Below are 23,006 nucleotides of genomic sequence, written 5' to 3' on the forward strand. Positions count from 1 at the left end.
CAGAAGCTTAACAACTGAGCAACCCAGGCGCCCCTAATGATTCTAGTATTTGTTTTCCAATTTCTATTCATACAGGTGAAATTAAGCTTCTCAGAGTGGACCAAATCCTCCATTTAAGGGCCTGAGAGTGGGGGATCTGAGTGGATTAGTCAGGTAGGCATCTGACTCTTGGTTTTGGCTCAGGTCAGGATCTCATGGGTCGTGGGATCAAGCCCTGTGAAGGGCTCCCTGCTCAGCGGGGAGTCTGCTTGAAGATTCTCTCCCTCTGCCCTTCCCCCTACTCATGCTCATTCTCTCACTTTCTCTCTTCCAAATAAATAAATAAATAAACAAACAAACAAATAAATAAATAAAATCTTTTTTAAAAAAAGGCCTGAGAGCTTTTTTTAGCACTTAGCAATTATAATTTGAACACTGTCACATCCATAATACATCACTGTCAGGAACACGGTAGTTATTTTAAAAATGGGTTGAATGATTGAAGGAATAAATGAGTGCTTATGGAGTTGAGGGCTTTTATTTGCTTTTATTTGCTTCCTTGGGTGTTGCAAAATCTTAAAAATGAACTTGGATTTCTTTCTCATTATCCTTGTGGTTAATCTGATTTAATTGTCTTTGTTTCAATACTTTTGCTTAATGTTCACAAAAATATTGTGCCAATATTATAGCTTCTTCCTAAAACTCAAATCCATTTTTATGAAAGGTATCCTGAAACTCCTTTTATACTTTGAAAGGATACATTAAATTAAGGTCACAACATTTAATAAAAAGATAGACTTTCCAACAGTTAAAAATAACTTACATTTTCCATTATGTCAGTAATTTCTTCCTCTGCACTCTGAAGTTTCGTTAAAACAGCTGCTCTTTTTAGGTTCAGATATTTAAGTCGGTCCATAACTGTCTAAATTTGATAAAGAACAAATATTTAAATACATTGACATTTGAACATCTTAAATATTCTGAAAAAGTGATGAAATTATGAGTAGAATACTTCCTTGCCTCTACCTTCTGGTGGTTTGCCGGCAATCTTTGGTGTTCCCTGGCTTGTAGATGTATCACTCCAATCTCTGCCTTTGTTGTCACATAGCCATCTTCTCCCTACGTGTCTGAGTCTCTTCTAAGGATACCCGCCATATTAGGTTAGGGCCCAGCTTAATGCAGTATGAACTCACCTTAACTTGTTTATATTTGAAAAGATCCTGTTTCCAAATAAGGTCATATTCAAAGGTATTGGAAGTTAGGACTTCAACATATCTTTTAAGGGAACATAATTCAACCCATAAAGTCTGCCCTCGGGTCCCCAAATATTCATGTCCTTAGAGGTCTAGTTCTGTGGGACCTGTTCCGGCAGAGGGAATACAGCCATGTCAAGACAGAGGCAGATACTGGAGTTATGCTGCCATGATCTAAGAGCTGCCTGGGACCACCAGAAGCTGGAAGAGGCCATGTTGGATCATCCTCTAGAGGCTTTGCAGGGAGCAGGGCCCTGCCAACACCTTGATTTTTTAATTTCTATCCTCCAGAACTATAAGAAAAAAGTTTCTGTCATTTTAAACAACCTAATCTGTGGTACTTTGCTATGGCAGAATTAGAAACTAAAAGGGACACCTTGCAGAAGGATAGGAAACATTGACTCTGAGATGAGAGATGGTGGATTGACAAAGTTCTGATGGTGAATGGTAATCTGTGGTAGACTGTATTATTTGTTCATAATTTATCCTTCCCTCCCTTCACTTGCTAATTCCCTAGCTCACTGTGGGTAGAATACACTTCCCTAGCCCATTGGTATTGAGCTTTTCCACATAACTTGTTTTGGCCAATGGAATGGACAGAAAGGCCAGGGTGCCACTGGCAAATGAGGCCTGGCAAGGCTTGGCAAGTTTCAACCAGGCCTATCAGAGCTGCTTCCGTCTATCTTGAGAAAAGTGTGTCTTGTGTTATAAAATCCAAATTTTGGATATAATTTGAAGGAAAAGCCTGCTTGGATGTAGGATGTGAGAAAAAGAGAAGAGCAGCTTGAAGAGTGGATTCAACACTTAGCAAGAAGGGAAAACTGCAGGAAGAGCATAAATGGGGCAGGTGGTGGTGACAGTGGATCAGAGGGTTTTTCTTGCATACTTAAATCTGAGATAACTACTGGGCATCCAATTGGATACACAGAGTAGCAGTTGATTATACAGGTGTGGAATTCAGAGGAAAGGTCTGGGATAGAAACACAAATTTAAGAGTTACCAGCATTTAGTAGGGCAGACAGAGAAGAGTGCACAAAGATTGAGCTCTGGGATTCTCCAACATCTAGAGAGATGTAGAGTGTCCCATGAGGACACTCTGGAGTGTAACAGTAATGTGGAGTATATTTATTAAAAAATAGTAGTGTAGAGTATATTTATTTAAAAAACAGCTTCACTGAGATACAATTCACATATAATTCACCCACTTAAAGTGTATAGTTCAGTGGTTTTTAGTATAGATTTGCACAACTATCACCACAATGATAGTTAAAATACTTAAAATACTTTCATTACCCCAAAAAGAAAACTTTTACCCATCAGTAGTCACTCCACATTTATCCTGAGATCTCCCATTGTGGTAACCCTTACCCCAAGCAACCACTAATCTATTTTCCATTTTAATAGGTCTGCCTATTTTGGATATTTTATATAAATGAATCATATGATATGGGATCTTTTGTAACTTTTCTTTTACTTAGTGTGTGTTCAAGATTCATCCAGGTTGTAGCATGTATGAAAACTTCATTCTGTTTTATTGCTAAATGATGTTCCACTGTATAGATACACCACATTTTATTTTTCCATTCATCAGTATATGGACATTTGGCTTATTTCCACCTTTTGGCTATTGTGAATAGTGCTGCCATGAACCTTCATGTATAAGTTTTTGTTTGAATACCTGTTTTAAATTATTTTGGATATATATACCAAGAAATCGACTGCTGAGCCGTGTGGCAATTAAACATGGTAATTCCGTGCTTAACTTACTGAGGATCTACCAAACTATTTTCCAAAGTGGCCACACCATTTTACAATCCCACCAGCAACATATGAGGGCTCCAATTTTTCCACATCCTCACAAACACCTGCTGTTGCCTGGTTTTTGTTTGTTTTTGAATTTTAGTCATCTTAGTGGGTGTGAAGTGGTAACCCATTATGGTTTTGGTTTTGGTTTGCGTCTCCCTAATGACTCATGGTAAGCATCTTATCATGTGCTTATTGGCCATTATTTGATTTTACTTTTCTTTGAGGCACATTTTGTTACACAGAGATTTTAAATTTAAATGTAGTTTTGATTTAAATATGGACAGAGGAATAGGTATAACATCATATTTTTAAGCGTCAAGAGGAATTTTCCAAAAGTAAGTGGTGTTAAAATGTAAATATATTTCTGATGTTTATTAAAATAAGTACAATCCAGTCAGTAACTTTTTGATTTTCCAAACCTTGGGATATCCTTAAGAACATTGCACTTACCATGAAGAGCTCCTCTGAGGGTTTATTTCCATCTAGCTCAATGAGATATTGGGAATTGTGTTCAGCCATTACTTCCTGCAGAAAATAGAAACCTTATAATCCACGATCATTGGCAAAATTGAACACAAGATCAGAATCTTAACATACTATGAAGAAATCTTAAAAGCTAAATTGTTTGCTTTATACATGATATAATATATATTTTAAGTGCTCTTCTGCAAAAGACTCATTCAGTCTTATCATGAATTTTATTCTCTTTCTGATTTTTTTCTTTTCATTTTTTCTTTACATTGATACTTTAGAGTTCTTCCAAATAGAAAATGTTTTGGGGCATCTATTTCTTTGCATATATTCATAGAATAATTTCTACCAGTCTGATCATTGAAAATGAGATTGGTTTGTTTTACTTTTTATTCCCCTAGCTATCAGAGAGGTTCAATATTTAGATATCCATTTCTGTACACCATCTAACTATAACATCTGTGCATTTTTTAAATCAGATTGTTTCTTTTCCCTAAAATTCATGGAATGTCTTTAACCCATATCAATTGCAAATATTTTATCATTAATGATAAAAAAGATTTATCTTTTTGACTTTGTTTATGGAATCTTCTACAATATAAAACACTTTTATAATAAAATAAATCTGTTTTCATTGTTTCTGGATTTCCTTTCTTGCTTAAACTAGATTTTCTCTATCTCAAGATTATATTAATGTTCTTCTAAATTTTCTTCCGCTATTTTTTTGTTTTTAATATAAAATCTAAAATCCACTGGATTTCATTTTTGTACATTTGCAACGTTGAACTCTATTTGAGCCCTGTATTCCCAGAAAGTAGGAAGGATTGAGAGATAAGACCCATCTCTACCCTTCTTCGAGGATTCAGATAAGATCTGTCTTCATCCTTCTCCATCATTCCCTAAGACTTGAGGATATTTCCCTTGTTTACCTCCCCCCATAAAACCCCGAGGTCCCCTTCCTTTTCCTTGAGATGTTTCTCATTAGGGAATGTTCTCCCTATTACAATAGCCTGAACAAAATCATCTCCTTAATTGTCCAGGGCATTTTGTTTTTCACAATATTATGTGCAGTTGGGTTCTAAGTGCTTCTTGTTCTTTTAGATGGCACATTATGCCTGTATTATTTATTTAAATATAAATAGCCATGTTCCGAACAAGAAAGTACATAATGCTTTTCTGTATTCAGATTCTTTTCTTAAGCTAGAATCTTAAGAGTGGACTTATTAAGTCAAAGTGTACAAACATTCCTAAGACTAAAACTACATACACCAGATCAGACCAGGAGTCAAGCTGGGATTCAAAGACAGATAGGAATGAGAACTTGGCCTTGGATTACTCCCGAAACAAGCTATAAACCAGAAAATGGTGCTTCTATTTGCCTTCCTCATGTCTTTTGGAGGAGCACTGAATTTTGGTGATCTTGGCCTCCTAAGTGAATTGACATGTCAGCCAGGTCAGAGGAGACTAGAATTGCAGGCTCCTCCCTTTTATGGCTTTCCTCCACCTTCCTCTACATACACCAGTACCTGGAATTACCATAAAAGGCAATTATCTTACTATTCATCAAATGTCATGTAGGTTTTGGACTTCTAGGATGGAAGACTTGGTCCTTATCCTTAAAGAGACCTTCTCATGCCCGTGAATATAGTTTTTGAATTTTCTGAACCTTATTTTAATTATGCTTCATTTCACCCTCAGTGCCAACACTTAAGGAGTTTGCAGGATATTTCTGTTTAAAGGAAGAAAGAACATTATAGATAGACAAGCAAAGTACTCTTAAGAAGCTATGTATAAAGGCCAGGAATAGAAGAGGAGATAGGGAGGAATAAAAGTCATACATAAGAAAGAAATTAAATTTGGTTCCCCTTTTGGGGGTGGACAATGAGAATGAAGATGGTCCACTCATTTGTCTATAAACACATATAAGCTTTATAAGAGAGCATGAAACAAATCCTTTTAGTTTCTCTATCAGATGGGAAGAGGCAACTTGAGGACTATTTTTTGTCTTTGTAGTTCCATTGCTCAGCATGGTGTGTGGCCAAATACCCAAGTTTGATAAATGTTTGCTGAATAAATCTCCAACACAAATTTGGCAGAGTCTGCCCTGGACTTTTGACTGTATAAAGTATACTTTTCACATAACTGTAACCTTAGTAATCATATTTTTAAAATGCTAATTATTTTAATTAAAACCTTCCTATTCCAATATGTAATGGCCTTAATCATGTTTACATATAATCAACTTTGAATGGGATAACCATAGAAACCAATCTGGGGATAATTCTGTAGATTGCAATTTAAATAAATTAACAATTCCTTTTAGAATAAAAGATGCATCTTAAATGCACACTTGTTTTGATAAACCCATAAATTATGGATTGAAAATGTTTTTACAAAATAGTTTCTTAACATAAGTTTTCTAACTTCCAACCACAATTAATTCCTCTAGTGACTTTTGAAAAATGCAGTTCATTTATCACTTCTCAACAACACCACTGCTTTTTTAAGAGTCAGTTGATATTGTTCTGTGAATCAGCGTTTGGAATGGAAGCCTTATTCTAACAGCAACTTAAGTGGTGGAGAATCAGATAATACAGAGGGATGAAAAAACGTGAAAGCTATTTAACCAGTGAGAGAACACAAATATCAATATTTCTATTTTTATCAATATATCTTGTTCTTACTTCTAACGGATGGAGAATTATTTCCTTATAAAGTTTAACAATGTTTTCAATATTTTCCAAATAATCCTCAGGTCTCTGAACTACATGTTGAAGAATTTCAGCCACCATCTGCATTTCTGCAATAAATGCCTAAATGGAAAAGAAGAGATTTTCAAAATCTTGATGTTAATGATTACTTAATTTACAAGCCGCATCCCTCCCCCCTTACATCTACATGCCTTTTTGGAATGAGAAGCAGGTAGAAGGGAGACTAGGATTTTTATTTAAGAAACACTGAATACCCTAAGGGGCCTTTATCAGATGGAATAAAACTTTAAATTAACTTGGATACTTCTTAATTTTTTCCCCTCCTCAATAAGTAGGGAAGAGTAAGGGAAGAATATTTGATTTTTTAGAGACAGAATCAAGAAATTAGATTTACTCTGAATACCTGAGCTTGTAATTCATTCATTCATTCATTCATTCACTCACTCATTCACTCATTCATTCAAGATTGATGGGTACCAGGCACTGTTGTAGGAGCTTGAGATAAACTAGCGAACAAAATCAACTAAGACCCTGGGTCTCATGGAGCACACATTCCAGCTGGGGAAGACAGAGCAGGAACAAGCAGACAAGTAAATATATAACATGTGGGTGGTGGTAAGTACTAGGGAAAAAAATGCAGGGTAGAGGAGATGAGGAGTGATGGGTAAAAGTGCTATTTTATATCAGGTGGTCATGAAAGGGTTCTCTGAAGAAGTGACATTTGAAGGCAGAGGAAATACTACGTGTAAAGGTTCTTAGCCCAAGGCTGAGCTGGTGAGCTGGTGACCTGGTATTCAAGATCATATTTATCCTATTATTATTATAATTTATTATCTAATTATTAATTCTAGTTTTTATCAGTGCACATCAATCCATATTTATACTATTTGAATCATATTATCTATTAAATAAGCCACTTTATAAATTTTTTGAAATGTTTTAAATACTATTTTAATGGTCAAATAATACATTAATATCCCTAAAAACATGATTATTTAATCATTATTCTATAATTGACCAAGAATGTTTCAAATTTTTCACAATTATAAATAATGTTTCATTGAATAGCTATGTAGATAAATCTTTACATTGCTAATATTCTCCCTTAGAATAGTTCCTAAAAGTAGAATTACTGGACCAAAGATTACACATTTCAAAATGGCTTAATATACATTGTTGTTTTCAAAAGATGCTATCATTCTTCTCTCTCTAGCAGAGGGCTTCACTGGCATGCTCATGTGTTCAGTCAGTACACAGTTTCTTATTAGGCACCTACTGTATGCCAAGCACTGTTACAGAACAGGGGATATAGTACTTGCTGCACAAAGCTTACATTCAGGGGGGTAGACAGACAATAAGCAGGTAGACAAATAACAATTTCAGAAAGTGCTAAGCGCTATGAGGAAAATAAAGTAGGATAAAGGGGTTGGGCCTCTGCTGTCCAGCACAATAGCTGTTAGGCACACAGACCTACTGAGCACTTGAAATGTGGCAAGTGTGAATTGGAACGTACTGTAAGTGGAAAATACACACCAAATTTCAAAAGCTTAGCATGAAAAAAGATGTATCTCAGAATTTTTATGTTGATTATATGTTGACATAATATTTAGGATATATCACATTAAATAAAATATATTATTAAAATTATTTTCACCTGTTTCTTTTTGCTTTTTAAAAAGTAGCTACTAGCACATTTAAAATTACATATGGCAGGAGTATATTTCTATCACAGTGCTGGGTTACAGAGCCACTTGCTGGATGGTCTCTGAGGAAGTCATCCCTGGAATGCGACGTAGGCAAGGAGAAGGATGTAGGCACATGAAGATCAGGAGGAGAGTGTGGTAGGCAGAAGGGAGAGGAAATAGAGCAAAGGCTGGAGGTGAGTTTGCATCGAGCGTAGTTGAAGACTAGCTGGAAGGCCAACGGAGCAGCTGGAATACAGTGAGGAAGAAAGGCAAGACAGCCAGGGATGAGATCAGTGAGACCAGGCCCATGGCCTTGTAAACCATACGAGGGTGTTTGAATTTTTATCTACAAGTAGAAAGTCACTAAGGGTCATTTTTTTAAAACATGGCTCTGGATTTTGTAAACAATGGAATGAGGATGGAGAGGAAAGTAGAAGCCACGAGAACATATACAAAGGTATTACAGCAGTTCGAGGAGATTAACATTTGTGTGTATATAATGGTAAACAGTTTCATGAAATTACTGGCCATCAGCCCAAGTGGGTGTCATGTTTGCATGCCTGACTTCTGAACATGGCTGTGCTACTGGGCAGACATCACAGCAAACCAGGCCCGTGGGGCTGAATTCAGTCTGAAGACACTAATTTGATTACACCCCATAGCACTGGCCTTCACTGTGCTTTTGAAATTTTGGATTAGTTGCCAACTACTTTTATTTTAAAATGCTGATTTTGGCTTCTTTGGGAAAATCAGACTACCTGGTAAAAAATAGGCAGCATTCCCACATGGCGAGAGTTGGCTGGGCTGGAGCTGAGAGGCAGCTGTCCTCTGAAGAAGGGCAGGCACCCACTAGCTGTCCAGGGGAACTTTCTGCACTGATGGAAATGTGTAACTGTGCTGTCCAGTTTGGAAGACACAGCCATATTTGGTCATGAGCACTTGAAATGTGGCTAGTACTACTGAGGAACTAAATTTTAAATTTTATATAATTGTAATTAATTTAAATAGCCACAAAGGACTAGTGGCTACTGTCTTGGACAGTGCTATCTTAGCCTACCCTAGTCCTCACTCTTCCCAATTACGTTCCTGGCTGACATCACAAATTGACATAACCATGGCCCCTGTAACTAAGTGAGCTGTGACTCCTCTATCTTACCGTCTTTAAGATGGTATATTTTATTCACGCTAAAATGATACAATTTTATTCCCATTTATTATGAGGTTTTCCTTTTTTTTTCCTTTTTTTAAAAGATTTATTTATCTTAGAGAGAGAGAGAGAGAAAGCGAGTGTGCGCACACAAGCAGGAGGGACAGAGGGAGAGGGAGAGAGAATCTCAAGCAGACTCCCCGCTGAGCATGGAGCCCCACTTGGGGCTTGATCACATGACCCTCAGATCACGACCTGAGCTGAAACCGAGAGTCAGACACTTAACCAACTGGGCCACCCAGGAATCCTGAGGTTTTCCTTTATAAAAAGAAAATAGAGAATAGATGCTGGCTATTATCTAATGCCTTATTTGCACAGGGAAGATTATTTAATGTTTTTAAATGAATTTTCTTATGTTAATAGGTTTTTCAAATTGAGATATAATTGACACATAATACTAGATTAGTTACAGGTATAAACATAATGATTCGATATTTGTATATATTAAGAAATGACCACCATGATAAGTCTGGTTAACATTCATCACCATACACAGTTAACAATTCTTTTTCTTGTGATGAGAACTTTTAAGATCTAACTATGATTAAAGAACAAATGTCAAAGATTCATTTAACCTGTTAGTGAGAAAAGGAACAGGATGACAAAGCTGAGGTATATATAATGACTGAAATCAGATTGCAAAGCTGGATACAGGCTGTTTCATATCCCACAGGGCAATAAAATTGTAACCTTTGGGGGTTATCTTTTCTTCTGGACAAATGATTTGCAATGTATCCATTTTAAGTTAACATCTGATTTTGCCAAGTGTAGGCTTAATAAAAATGGTATTTATTTATAATACATTTATAATAAATTATAAATTGTAGCAATTATAAAAGTATATAAAATTCCTTAAAACTATAAATTAATTAATTAATAATAGAAATCACAGGTATATTTCTGTACAGCAGGGACTGGCAAACTATGGTCCACCTGCCCAGTGGGCCAAATCCAGCCCATCACCTGTTAACAGATTTCTTCACATCAAATTTTCCTCATTAAGTCATGGTAGAAAATTCTTTTGGTGCTCTATTGCATTATGTTTACAAGCACTAACTTTAGTATTATTTAAACAACATGTATATGCGAAATTGGGCTTTAGATTTTTTTTCTAAAAATCTCTCTTTGCTAGATACTGGAATTGGGATTATGTTAACTTCATAACTTGGATTCTGCCTGGGCCACTTGCTCTCCATATTACCCTGTTTTTTCTTGCTCGGACTCCTCACTCTAGCTCACACAGTGCTTGACACACAGTAGGTGACCAATAACTTTCTGCTGCTATGAAACGAAGCAGCTTAGCTGTTAGGATGTGGAAGGACTTCCGTCTTGACAAGAAGGTTAAACTTGATGGCCTCTAGATTATGATCTAATAGTTCTTGAAAACATGAAATATTTGTTCTATTCCCCCAGATTAAATAAAAATTTAAAATGTAATTTTCTCTAATATCTGCTATTTTGTTTATCCCTGCTATTATTTAATTTAATTCTAGCAAATTTTAAAAATGTAGTATATGGTATTGGGATATTACCTCTTCTTCTTCTTGCTCTTCCTCCTCTTCTCCTTCCTCTTCTCCTTTTCCTTCTTTTTGGGCTTCTTTCCTCTTTTTCCTACGATTCTCAATGACTTCAGGATCCCACTGATCTCTTCTGTATATGTACCCTGTGCTACTGTGCTGCCTTTGCCCAGAAACTCTTTGGCATAGATCGTAGTCAGGGCACTAAGGAACAACATTAGTAATTTTAACAAGCGTCCTCAGTGACACTGATACCAACAGTTCATGCACCACACTTTGAGAAACAAAACTTTAGGACCTTCCTTGCTCATTTTTGGATTTCTTCAGGTCACCTCTCTGTGGTGATGGGATGGGTATTTACTGAAGCAAGACTTTCATTTAGGCTTCCTAATTTTTCACAAGATTTCAACCCTCTCAGGTCATTTTTTAATGTGTATTTGCCCTTCCTTATTCAGCAACCCAGAATACCCGCACTGCAGGTCCTTGACAAAGACTACTGCCTTCAGCTGTCTCTTACTTTCACTTGCAGGAAGTAACGAATATGAGGGTGAGTCTGAAGGACATGCCTCAGAGCGGTGGTCCTCTCACTTCAGTGGACATCAAGAGTCATGTGGAGGACTTGTCAACACAGATAGCTGAACGTCCCTCCCCTCTCCCCGAGCTTCTGAGTCATCGTTCTGGGGTAGGCCCTAAGAATATGTATTCCTAACAAGCTTCTGAGTGCTGCTGATGGAGCTGGCTCTGGGAACATACTCAGAACCACTGCTGTAGTAGATCACTGGCCCTTAATCTTTTTTTTTTTTTTGGTAGTACAGACCCCTTTAGAATATGAGGGAAACTATCAGTTTTTGCTTCAGAAAAACAGACATACACAATAATTTCAGAAGTTTCATAGATGTTTTTGGATTCCTGGATTCTAGGCTAAGAACTTCTGCTCTAGAAATTCCAAGATTTATCCCCAAATAAGGCCAAACCATCAGAGAAATATGTGTTGTATTGAGTTCAGTCTCACATTAGGCCCTCTGATTACACTTGAGTCAAAATGCAGAAACTGCCTGGATACCCATTATCACAGTTATAATATAAAGGAGGTTAAGGGCTTCATTCTCTACATTGATGATTTTTTATATTAAGATCCATGTAAGATACTTCTCTCAATTAAAATTTTAATTCTAATTTCTCTCATCTTGTCTTTTCTGAGGAATGTCTTGTCTTTTCATGGACGTGTGAATTTTATATAACTGGTCACGTTTCCCCTTCTACTTCGGCTCATCAAACTTGGAACCAAATTTTTGCTCCAAATGTAAGCATATGGAGGCTAATGGCCTGTATATCTGTACTCTTGTTCCACCAGATGTTAATTTCCTACACAATCTGTGTTTTCCATGGCTTGGACTTTATATTTGGCTTTAGTTAATTGTTTTTGATCTTTTGTTCTCTCCCTTATACATGTGTGACATTCTCAAGGTCCACCCAGGGATTTTGATTGGCCTCCAACCATGGCTTGTGGTGGGCTGCAGATTATACCATGCTCAGCACCGCAACACCTCCTCTCTCTCACAGCTAACCCTAACACACTCCTGGGGGCCAGCATCGGAGCTGAGGAGCATCTCATTTACTTTGAGCTGTCAGACTCTTTGGGGAATCAGGCAGGTGTGAATATAAAAGCTTATCATTTATTTTCATATAAACAAGCATATAAACTAGCCTCCCTGACTTCTTATCATACCCCCGTGAGACTGTTATTATTTTTGTAAAGAGGAAATCGAGTCTCCTAAATGTCATCTACCACATGCTGTTGATAAAGGAGAGATTGGGAACAGGACCTAGCCTTGATTCTTAATCAACCTAGTAATTCATATGTCCAACTCATTTGCTCCTTCTTTCATTTTATTTAACTGGCAAACTTATCAGGTGTCTATTAGGTACCATGTATTGTGTTAGTTCATGTTTATATGAGTAAGATATGGTTCTTACCTTCAAATAACGCAGAGTCCAGAAGGAAAATGGGCAATTACAATATATAGTAAGAAATACGATAGAAGAGAGCAACATGAATGGTCATCAGAGAAGTATTTAACTTTCCTGTGGTTAGTAAGGTATAGGGGAGAAGGAGGAAGAGAAAAGGAGAGGAAGAGGGAGAGAGAAAAGGAGAAAGTGAGAGTGAAAGAGCGAGAGAATGAGTTAGTTAATATGTGTGCTGGTGTGGAAGGGGTGGTCATCAGGGAAACAGATGATGTTTGAACTGACTTTCAAAGGATGACTATGTTGAAGACTTTTGAAGAGGCAGAGAGGTATTTCCTGTGGATGGAGCTGCAGGTGCAGAAGTACAGAGGTATCAGAAAGTATAGCTCAGTAGTCCCTATGGTTGATATATGTTATTATTTCCTTAACTACTTAATATATTTTTTAAGATTTTATTTATTTATTTGAGAAAGACAGAGAAGCAGACTCCCCACTCAGTGCAGAGCCCAACTCAGGGCTTGATCCTAAGACCCTGAAATCATGACCTGAGCTGAAGGCAGACACTTAACTGACTGAGCCACCCAGGCGTCCCATTAATATTCTTGAAGACATTCCTTGAATTCCAAATATCAAAAAGAATGGTTAACTATAGTAACTAAACAACGAATATCCTTACCTTAATATTGATTATAATATCAGGTTTCAAATTTAAATTTTTAATTAAGTCTATTTGCTGCAAAGTAGTCATGGCATCCTGTGAAAGTGACGGTAGTTCAGTGATAATATAACCTGTTGAGTAAAATATAATTTTTAAAGTTTTATAATGTTATCAACATATGAGAACATTGATTTGTTATGACTTTATAAAATGTCATTTGCTTATTGATGAATATTAATGTAGATCTTAAAATCTGTCAAATATTTTTAATTAATAGTTAAGTTTAGTACAGCTGTGAATAATGTTTCTCCGGTCATAAATAAAAGCACTGAGCTAGGAGGAGACATGTTTAAAAATTCCAAATCAACTTATTTTAAGCACCTGAGGTTTCTAGGGAAGGAAATTCCATGCTAATAATTCTTTGAACATTAGGAAAGCTGTAAAGGTATATTATGGGGGGTGTATAGTGTATTATTTTCTTTCTAAAGCTAATATTTTATAATAGAACATGTACATACATAATGTTTATATAAATATGGGGAGTAATAAAACACCCACGTTCTCCCCATACAGTTTAAAAAAACAGAACATTATCAATATGATTTTAGCTTAGCACATTGGCTTCCATCCCCACCCAGAAACCTAACTCTTCTCATTGAAATACACCACATTTGCTATCATCAATTTCCCTAATATTGTTCTTTGTGTCACTCTCTTGCTTGAGAAAATTTTCTCTTCTTAATAAAGTCTCAATTCCCTCAGAATTAAGGACTTTAGTCAATTTTTCTACTATTCTAATAGGACCGTTTTTCTTGAAAGAACTGACAAATTATGGTTATTCAGTTTTGGCTATTTGGCAGACATTTTATAAAAAGGGAGTGGAGTGAGCTGGTCACTTCAAGGACAACTGACAGTATTTGTTGCCAATGATAAAATTTAAGCAAACAATTCAGATTTTAGAAAACGTGTATCTACTGCCATAAGCTTAACAACTTACCAATTTTTAAAACTTTTCTTGATGAAATTGGTGGTGAAATTAATAAAAGTGATTTTTTGATAGTGTATAATGAAAAGTGTCAACATTTGGAAAACCTGCACAACTTAGTGAGTCAGTATTTTCCAAAATAACCACATCATGGTGCCTCCAAATCATACGTGGGTAAAAGACCCAGTCCAAGTTCAAGACAGGCCAATGGATTTTAATGTAACAGAGTTTGAAAAGTTCCTTCATGTGGTTTCAGTTCTACACTGCTAATAACCTTTAAGAAAGTTCCCTTTGGTGAGTTTTAATGTAGAAGCAAGAATAGTCACAATTATTCTAAAGGCTATTAAAATATACTTCCCCTTTCTAACTACATATCTGTGTGAAGCTGGATTTTCCTCATGTATTTTAGTAAAAACAATATATTGCAACAGATTGAGCAGAAGGAGATATGAGAATCCAGTTGGGTCTTCTCTTAAGCCAGATATTAAAGAGATTTGCAAAAAATAAAAAACAATACCACTCTTCTAAGTTTGTTTTGAAGAATATAATTATTTTTTTTATAAAATATGCTACTAATGTGAACATATGGTTTTGTTATGATTTTTTAAAAATATTTTAAACATTTCTTGGTTTTAATTTCTAATATGATAAATACTGATAGATACAACTCAAGTAATAAGCAAAAGCTCTTTTGGGGCCTCAACAATTTTTATAAGTATAAAGGAGTCTTGAGACTAAATAGTTTGAGAACTGCTACCCTCTGCAATGCCTAGAATAGTATGATTTTAAAAAGCTATTAAGCGTCTGTTGATAGATGAATGAATGCATGTATCTAAAAGCCAATCTCAAAATCCTCTCTTAAGAACATGCTTATTGCATGCTTATTATTATTTTTATTTTACAAAAGCAGACCAACAACTATCATAATAATCCAAAATTCATCAAATCCTTAGGCATTTCTCCAAAGCTTTTTCAAACACGTTACTGTCTGCTAACTATGTGTTGGATGCCATCCAGAGAAGCGATCCTAAGTAGTTTAACCTCAAAAGGCAGAAAGAGAGACCTATTATCTTTGGTTTTGGATATATGAGCTATAATCATGATTCTCTCCTGTCTTGCTATAATCTTTGGTTTCCAACTTGGCATACTCATTTGTCTTTGCTGTTGTCTTTGAAAGACTTTGAAATAGTGGTGTTATCCTAAGACATCCATTCTATTCAGGGTCCCTTGAATGAACCCAACACACCCCTGCAAAAATTAAGCCACTGCATGCTTTGGCATTGTCTCAGGAACTAGGCCAGAACTTTCTCTACTTACCGCCTCCTGCTGCTCTTGCTTTTTGTTTCCCTGGCTTCCTACTTCCCTGGTTTGGTTTGGATCCTATTGTTAATTATCCTCCATTTGATTAACAACCTTATTGGAAACTTGTCAAGACTTTGGGACGTGATCGCTGGCATTAACTCCCCAGTCTGACACATTTTAAGGGTGAGTCCTGTGGTGAGGGGGCCTAGCCCTAGACTGAATTCAACCCTTGCCCAGCTCACCCCTCCTGATCAGACATTTCCAGAGACCATCAGTCTCCAGAGTTCATGCCTTCCCCTTCCAAGCCATAGGGGAATTACACAATACCTCCTTCTCATTCCTTCTGCTGGCAGCACTGCCCACTGTCTGTGTATTACAAAGGGGTGACAGAAAGATGTTTGGCATTCTGTGTGCTGTGCTCTCCAGCACCCTGTGTATTACTATAATCACCGCTACTGCCTGGACAGCTTATCAGACATTTCAAGTGCAACTGTTTGTAGGTATCCTAAACCTCAGGCATACACGTATATTGGAATGAGTTTAAAACTTGGTCTCTTCCCTAGTGGAAGCAGCAGAAGAGTGGGTTGTTTCCATGGGGGCTGCTTCTCGCCTGATAGGCCAGTATTTGGGCTGCCTGAATTTTCTGAGTGATGAGTTTTAGGGCCTTACCCATTGAGAGGTAGCCAGTATCATTGTACCCAGACCCTAGGAATGTATGTATGGAGGAGATGTGGGAGAGTGGAATAGCTTAGTTTTCTAGACCCAATTTTGGATACCCACAAGGATACTTCTTTGTAGACAGATCAGAGCTGCCAAGCCCACTGCCAACCTCTCTAACCCCAGAGACATGTATGAAGATGGAAGCATAAATGAGGACCTCCCCTCTCTGTCCTATCTCCTTGACACCATTACCAAGCCCCTACACTCAATGCTGAAGATGGAAGAATGGTAGACCTCCTGCCACTCCTTGCTGCAAGGCTCTGTATGTACTATCATTGGCAGAGTAGAAATGCTGCAGGCTAGTGTTCAGCCTGCATCACCCCCACCAGGGAAAAACTGAAATACTGTCCATATCACTGCCCAGGGGTAACTACTTGGCCATACCATCCCTTGGCCCCACTTCCTGGTACAGTGGAATGAAATCCTATTTCCACAAAACTGAAGATGGCATGCTACTGCTTTCAGATTAAGTGATGAGAGATTCAGCTATATCAGGTAGCTTATGCCCATCCAGCCCTAATATGTACCTGACCTCAAGTCAGACCCATATGAGTGGACACACTGGAGACCAATGACTTCGGAGATCATCCACAATGTGATATGCTGGGGGCAGGGAATGCCCAGACTAGGGCTGTCCATCTTTACTGAAGAAAATGAGTTTTTCTGGAATCTAGAAACAGGAAGCAGAGAGGGGCTTCTCAGGATGCCCAGGTATTGGCTCTACCATTTTCTCTCGGGTGAGGATGTAGTTCATGGAAGCAGATTTTGGCCCAAGGCCAACACAGCATGATAGGTTGTAAATGAAAGGATTGTAATTACAGCTTGTGTAAGTTATTTCTAAACAGTGATAAAACGTTCAACTCTAAAAGGGCTCTGGTACAGAAAAAAATTAAGATTGAATTTGGCAATATTCTGTTGTACAGTGTCCCCAGCAGCACACATCTGTCTTTAGGGATTTTAGAGTCATCAATTACCCAGCCTCACTCAGACCTGTCTCGGGTTAATATCCCCATTTTGAAAGCTCATCACTTCCAATTTTGCTTCTACCATCTACCAGGCTGGTGGATAGGACCAAACATCAGAAAGACTCCTTGCTGAGCAAAGACTTTTAAACTGCATTTAGCAGGGTGCTAGTTTCCACAGAAATTCCTTTGGGGATGTTACAGAATAGGTGAGGGGAATTTGGGCAGAAGGGGTGCTAGGTCCTGTATCCACCATAGCCTTTAAATAAGCCCAGTTGTGCATGCTTAAAACACAGCCATGCGATTGCATGCTAATAGTGTGGCCCTCAGACTCAAGAAATCATTTATACTGCATTTCCTATGCCAGCTTCTGGAACAAGCAGTGGACAGCAAGTCTACGGGAAAGAGGAATACATTAAATGATACGAGGGGATGCCAGTCAGCAAAATCCAAAATGCAGTAAATTCTTAAACACAAATAACCCGCTTTTTCAACAAAGAGAACACAAGATGATAGAAGGAGGTAGAGGGAATTTATAGTTAAAAGGGACTTGAGACATACCAGTCAATTGCTATATGTGAAACCTGGTTGGATCCTGCTTCCAAAAAAACTCCAAAACAAAACAAAAGAACAAACAACAACAACAACAACACACACACACACAAAACAAAACCCCAAAAAACAAAAAAACAAAATCCCAAAACAGAAACCAAAAAACAAAACTCAAAGATCAGCTAGGAAATAAAAATACACAAGGCAAATAATCAAATCTGACCACAGAGTGGTCAGTAGATGATTTACTGTGAATTTAGTAGGTATGATAATATAATGTGATACTAGGTTTAAAAAAAGTCTTTATCTTTTTGAAATATATACTAAAACATTTACAGATGAACTGATATGATATGAATTAGCTTCAAAATTAAGTAGGCTGGGGGAGGGATGTGGGCAGGAGTTTACATAAAACAAGATTAGATTTGAGTTGTCATGGAAACTGGGTGGGGGGAGGGGGGGAAAGTTTCACATCACTTTCTTTACTTTTGCTTGAAATCTTCCACAAGAAGTTAAAAAGGTTCTGAACATCATGAATGGCATAGCTGAGTAGGTTTATTTTTTCATTTTTTTCTCTTTTTGCCAATATTTATCATTTATACCATCTTTTTGTGAGCAAATTACTCTAAATTTTTTCAAGAGGTAAGGCGAGATGAAGTATAAACAAGAAGATATTTGCCTATCTGTATACATGCTTCAGTTTCAATCACTACACTTTTGGAGGTCATTTATTGACCTATGTTGGAATTCTGTCATTGTCCTTTTTACCTTTTTACTCATTTAACCTCCCACATTCTGGATGTTTTCCCAAGGTCATCTTTTTTTAACACCGAACAATAGATAGAAAGACTGATGTGTAGACAAAGTGTGTGTGTGTGTATATATATTATACACACTATACACACACACACCGTATATAATATATAATATATATATCCTATATAATATATATAACATATATAATAGATGATATTTTTCTATATGTGGATGGATAGATGTAGTTTGTTCTCTATATCATCTGTATGTAGAGAAATCTTTCTACCATAGATATAAATGATACAGACATCGCTTGCACCGATGTCTGCTTTTGCTACTTCCATTATTGATTTGCTTTGGCAATCATGGTTTTTACTTCACTGCATTTTATTTTTATCCCTATGTTCTTAATAGTCACAATGTCCTCCCGTAACTTTCTAAGGATATGAAGCAGCTTGCTAAGTTTTTCTTCTTTCATTCAATAAATCTATTTATTTCAGGTGGATGATTTTCTCCCCAGCACATCTTCATTCTTCTTTCTTCTTTTGCAAATGTCATAGGGTTTGCTCTTTTCTGTTTAGTCATTCTGAGCTTCAGTGGTCTTCATCTTGAGAAATTAGGCCCCAAACCCCTGCTCAGCATCTGTTTGAGCGCAGGGAGACTTCTTGGGTCCAAAATGAGAGGGTAGACTGGGTGAACAGACTGAAGTCTGCCAATATCTCGAGCCAGAGGGTAAGCTGGTGCCATTCAAGTTCCCATTCCTGCCTTGTAAATGTGGATTAATGCAGAGAAGCCTAGCCACGGACAGGACTCAGTAATAAAACTCCGAGTGAATGGGAAAGCAGTCAGCAAAGGCTGTCAGCACTGTGAGAAGGATGAGAGCAGAGTGCTGATGCTTTTGCTGGATAACACAGTGCTCAAAGAAGATCAAACCATTTAAACTTATTTATTCATTTACAAATGTAGAATCTGAAGAATAAAAGGAAATAAATAAGCAAATAAAAATATCTAAGCTGTTTAACTGAATTCAGGCTCTGGAATTCCTGCATCAGGGCAAAGGAAAAGAGCAACTCCAGAAATTATGGGTGTGTCAGCTAAAGCGTGAGTTTTAAGGTTGCTTTAAGAGCCACCGATATATAAAAATAAACATACCAAAGTGAGAAACTTCCAGGGAGTTGAGCTTCTCCAACATTAGCTTTATGACAAGTTCATCTGGAATGCTCTGACCACTGAGCAGTATTGACTGCAACTAAGAACCAACAAAGATAGTATATATTAGTATATCTATATCTGTGACAGAGAGCTTTTTTTTTTAAATCAAAATAATTTTGAAACATATTTACCATAACTCCTGATTCAGTTTCCTTGGCAATGTGTTCTTCCAAAATTGGTAAAGCTAAAATATGAATTCAAAATATTAGCACAAACTGATATTAGAATTGCCAAATTAAGAAACATATTTGTGTGTTATATAACTGGTAACAAAGATTAATATTTGCATATTACTTTAAGAGTTTACAGAGCACATTTATACACATTATGTCATTTAAGCCTAACCAAAGCGTGAGACAGCAGAATGTATTCCACAGAGAACTTGTCTCTGCCACTCGCTAGCTAAAAGATCTTGAGGAAGCTAACTCCTTAAATACCTCTGGGCCTCGCATGCTTATGCCCTGTATAGTATGCGAGAGAACGTGAGGATGAAATGACATTGTGTATATGTCAGGGATTTGGAAATTGTAAAGTGTCACTCAAAATATACACTAAGTATTATTAGTCCAGATACTTTTACAACCATAGAGTTATATCCAGAGCCCAGTAATTTTGCACTGGTTATATAAAAGGATACATCAAGAAATATAAAAATAGATAAACACTGATTAGAAAAAAGGGGTCTGAGGCTAGAATTCCAATGATTTGTTTCCTTTTAAGAGGAAATATTCCATCCCTTATGGAAGACATCTGGGACAGAAATGGCAGGGGCAAGACCTAGGGGAGCACTCAGGAACTGAATTATGTCCCTTGCTGCTAGTAATCTATGATTGTTGTTCCAGATTGCAATTTCACTAACAGCACATGGGACCCTCATTTCATAACATTCTTGCCAAAAATGATTATAGAAACTTTAAAGATTCCTTGACAATTTGATATGCAAATATGGATCAGTGTTATTTTAATTAGTGCTACTCTGAATAACAATTTCTTTGAATAACAACTTCTTGCTTATATTTGTCTATTTTTATTTCTACTTTTATGAATTGCCTATTCATTCTTTTGCTTATTTTTCTATTAGGACAAAAATAGTTCTATTGATTAAAAGAATATTTTATATAAAGATAGCAGTCCTCATCTTATATACTGCAAAGAATGCAAAGAAAATAATAAAAATTAAATTTATCATTGAAAATAATTAAGTCTTGGGGCATCTGCCTTTGGCTCAGGTCATGATCCCAGGACCCTGGGATTGAGCCCCGCATCCAGCTCCCCGCTCAGTGGGGAACCTGGTTCTCCCTCTCCCTCTGCCTTCCCCCCACCTTGTGCTCTCTCTCTCTTTCTCTCAAATAAATAAATAAATAAAATCTTAAAAAAATAATTAAGTCTTGACAAATGCTCTCAAGAACAGCTGTGAGAGTTTCTTCTCTTCTCATCTTTCACAGGGAGATACCCAAAACATAAAAGTCCCCAGTAGTTCTAAATGAAGGAATTAGAGAATTGGAGGCAGAAGAATGAAGTCAAAGACATTTCATAAACCCTCCTAACTTCTATGAACAAAACTAGGACTTACTGAAAGGCAAAAATATGCCTGATGCTATTATGAAGATAACATTCACTAGGTTGGTAGTGATGTATGATAAAGTTAATTATAGCAATATGTTAATCTCAGAATCTAGATGATATAATTCTTTACATTTTTATGCATATTTGACAGTTTTTATAATAAAATATTGGGGGGAAAGGGTAAAATTTACCTTCTACACGAATACATTTCCATGCCTGTGTTATCTGATGAGCTAAGGTTGTCTTCCCAACCCCCTTAAAAAGAAAGATGTTATTTAAAACCCACAGGCATTTGCCAGTGAAACAGATACTATCATTTTAAAAGACTCTATTGATGGTTACAATACATGAATATTATCAAGTAAATTTTTTGTCCACAAAATAAATGAACAGCAGACTCTAGCTATTTATAGCTTAATTTTTCTCTACTCATTGTCACATTTGCCACATTTTTTGAAATGCTTTAAATAACATTTTTTTAAATTAAGAAAATAGCCCTGAAACAAGGCAGCTGTACCATTATGGCATTCCAGGTACTGTCCTCTTTTGATTATCAATTTTTGTAATTTTGAATACATATCATTGAGATTATATTGAAATCCATCACTTTATCTCTTTTCTAAAGTTTTTAGTCATGAATGTTTTGACAGACTTCCACTTAGTAACTTCCAAGAACAAAAAATTACTACTTAATGGACATCTTTGAAAAGTATCATATTTTCAAGACAAAAGATCACTTTAATGTAGTAACATTTGCATCTGATCGCTCTCATTGTTGACTTTAATTTTAAACATTTAAAAATATAAATTCAATTAATTAACACATAATGTACTTTTTGTTTCAGGGGTACAGGTCTGTGATTCATCAGTCTTATATATTACCCAGTGCTCATTATATCACACGCTCTCCTTTAATGTCCATCACCCAGTTACTCCATCCCTCTACTCCCCTCCCCTCCCCTCCAGCAACTCTCAGTTTGTTTCCTATGATTAAGAGTCTCTTATGGTTTGTCTCCCTCTCTGGTTTCTTCTTGTTCTATTTTTTCCACTCCTCTCCTATGATCCTCTGTTTTGTTTCTTAAATTCCACATATCAGTGAGATCATATGATAATTGTCCTTCTCTGATTGATTTATTTTGCTTAGCATAATACCGTCTAATTCCATCCATGCTCACAGTTGACTTTTAAAACTCTATTATATGTTAAGAAACATAATGAAAGTTACTGGAACCATTTCTTGGTAACTGTCCCAGGGTCTATATAAAATTAAATCAAGGGTGGGACCTAGCCGTTAGTCTCTGCTGTTCTGGAGAGGCTCTTTAATTCACCAGCTCAGGCTCTCTAATGGTAACTACCAACTATCTCAATAGCTGAAAATACCTCTCATTTAGAGGTCCTTACTAGAAATGCCTAGAAAAGTAGGCTATCTTATGTCATCCATTTTTGGTTTCTTTTTATTTTGTGGAAAGACAACACATAGGTCATCGAACACACTGTGGGCAAAGGTGAGGCATATTGCCTCTCAGTAGCTTCAGATATTAATGGGAGAGCTCCAGTTTATCTCTATAGTGTCCTGTCTTTACATACGCAAAGAGTCTCATAACAAATTTCACAGAAAGTTTTATAAGCAAATTATGTTTTTAATAACCTTGGACCACAGACTACTAACAGTTGTCATGGGGCAATGCTTTGATGAGTT

The 23,006-nt window shown here is 36.7% G+C and overlaps 1 protein-coding gene across 1 annotated transcript in view; it reads right to left on the bottom strand.

Moving 5' to 3' along the window:
• Positions 1 to 23,006, bottom strand: part of AK9 (adenylate kinase 9) — a 119,301-nt gene that overhangs the window by 87,034 nt on the left and 9,261 nt on the right. The window contains exons 3-10 of the mRNA XM_087865377.1: positions 21,499 to 21,562; positions 19,873 to 19,925; positions 19,682 to 19,778; positions 13,271 to 13,383; positions 10,645 to 10,833; positions 6,194 to 6,322; positions 3,489 to 3,563; positions 803 to 901 (exon numbers count right to left, since the gene is read on the bottom strand). Of these exons, the coding sequence (XP_087721503.1) occupies positions 803 to 901; positions 3,489 to 3,563; positions 6,194 to 6,322; positions 10,645 to 10,833; positions 13,271 to 13,383; positions 19,682 to 19,778; positions 19,873 to 19,925; positions 21,499 to 21,562 (819 nt within the window). The remainder of the gene's footprint in view (positions 1 to 802; positions 902 to 3,488; positions 3,564 to 6,193; positions 6,323 to 10,644; positions 10,834 to 13,270; positions 13,384 to 19,681; positions 19,779 to 19,872; positions 19,926 to 21,498; positions 21,563 to 23,006) is intronic.

This window comes from Ursus americanus, chromosome 11 (assembly GCF_024610735.1).
Source record: "Ursus americanus isolate L20-20 chromosome 11, mUrsAme1.1.p, whole genome shotgun sequence".
In the NCBI taxonomy this organism is placed as follows: domain Eukaryota; kingdom Metazoa; phylum Chordata; class Mammalia; order Carnivora; family Ursidae; genus Ursus; species Ursus americanus.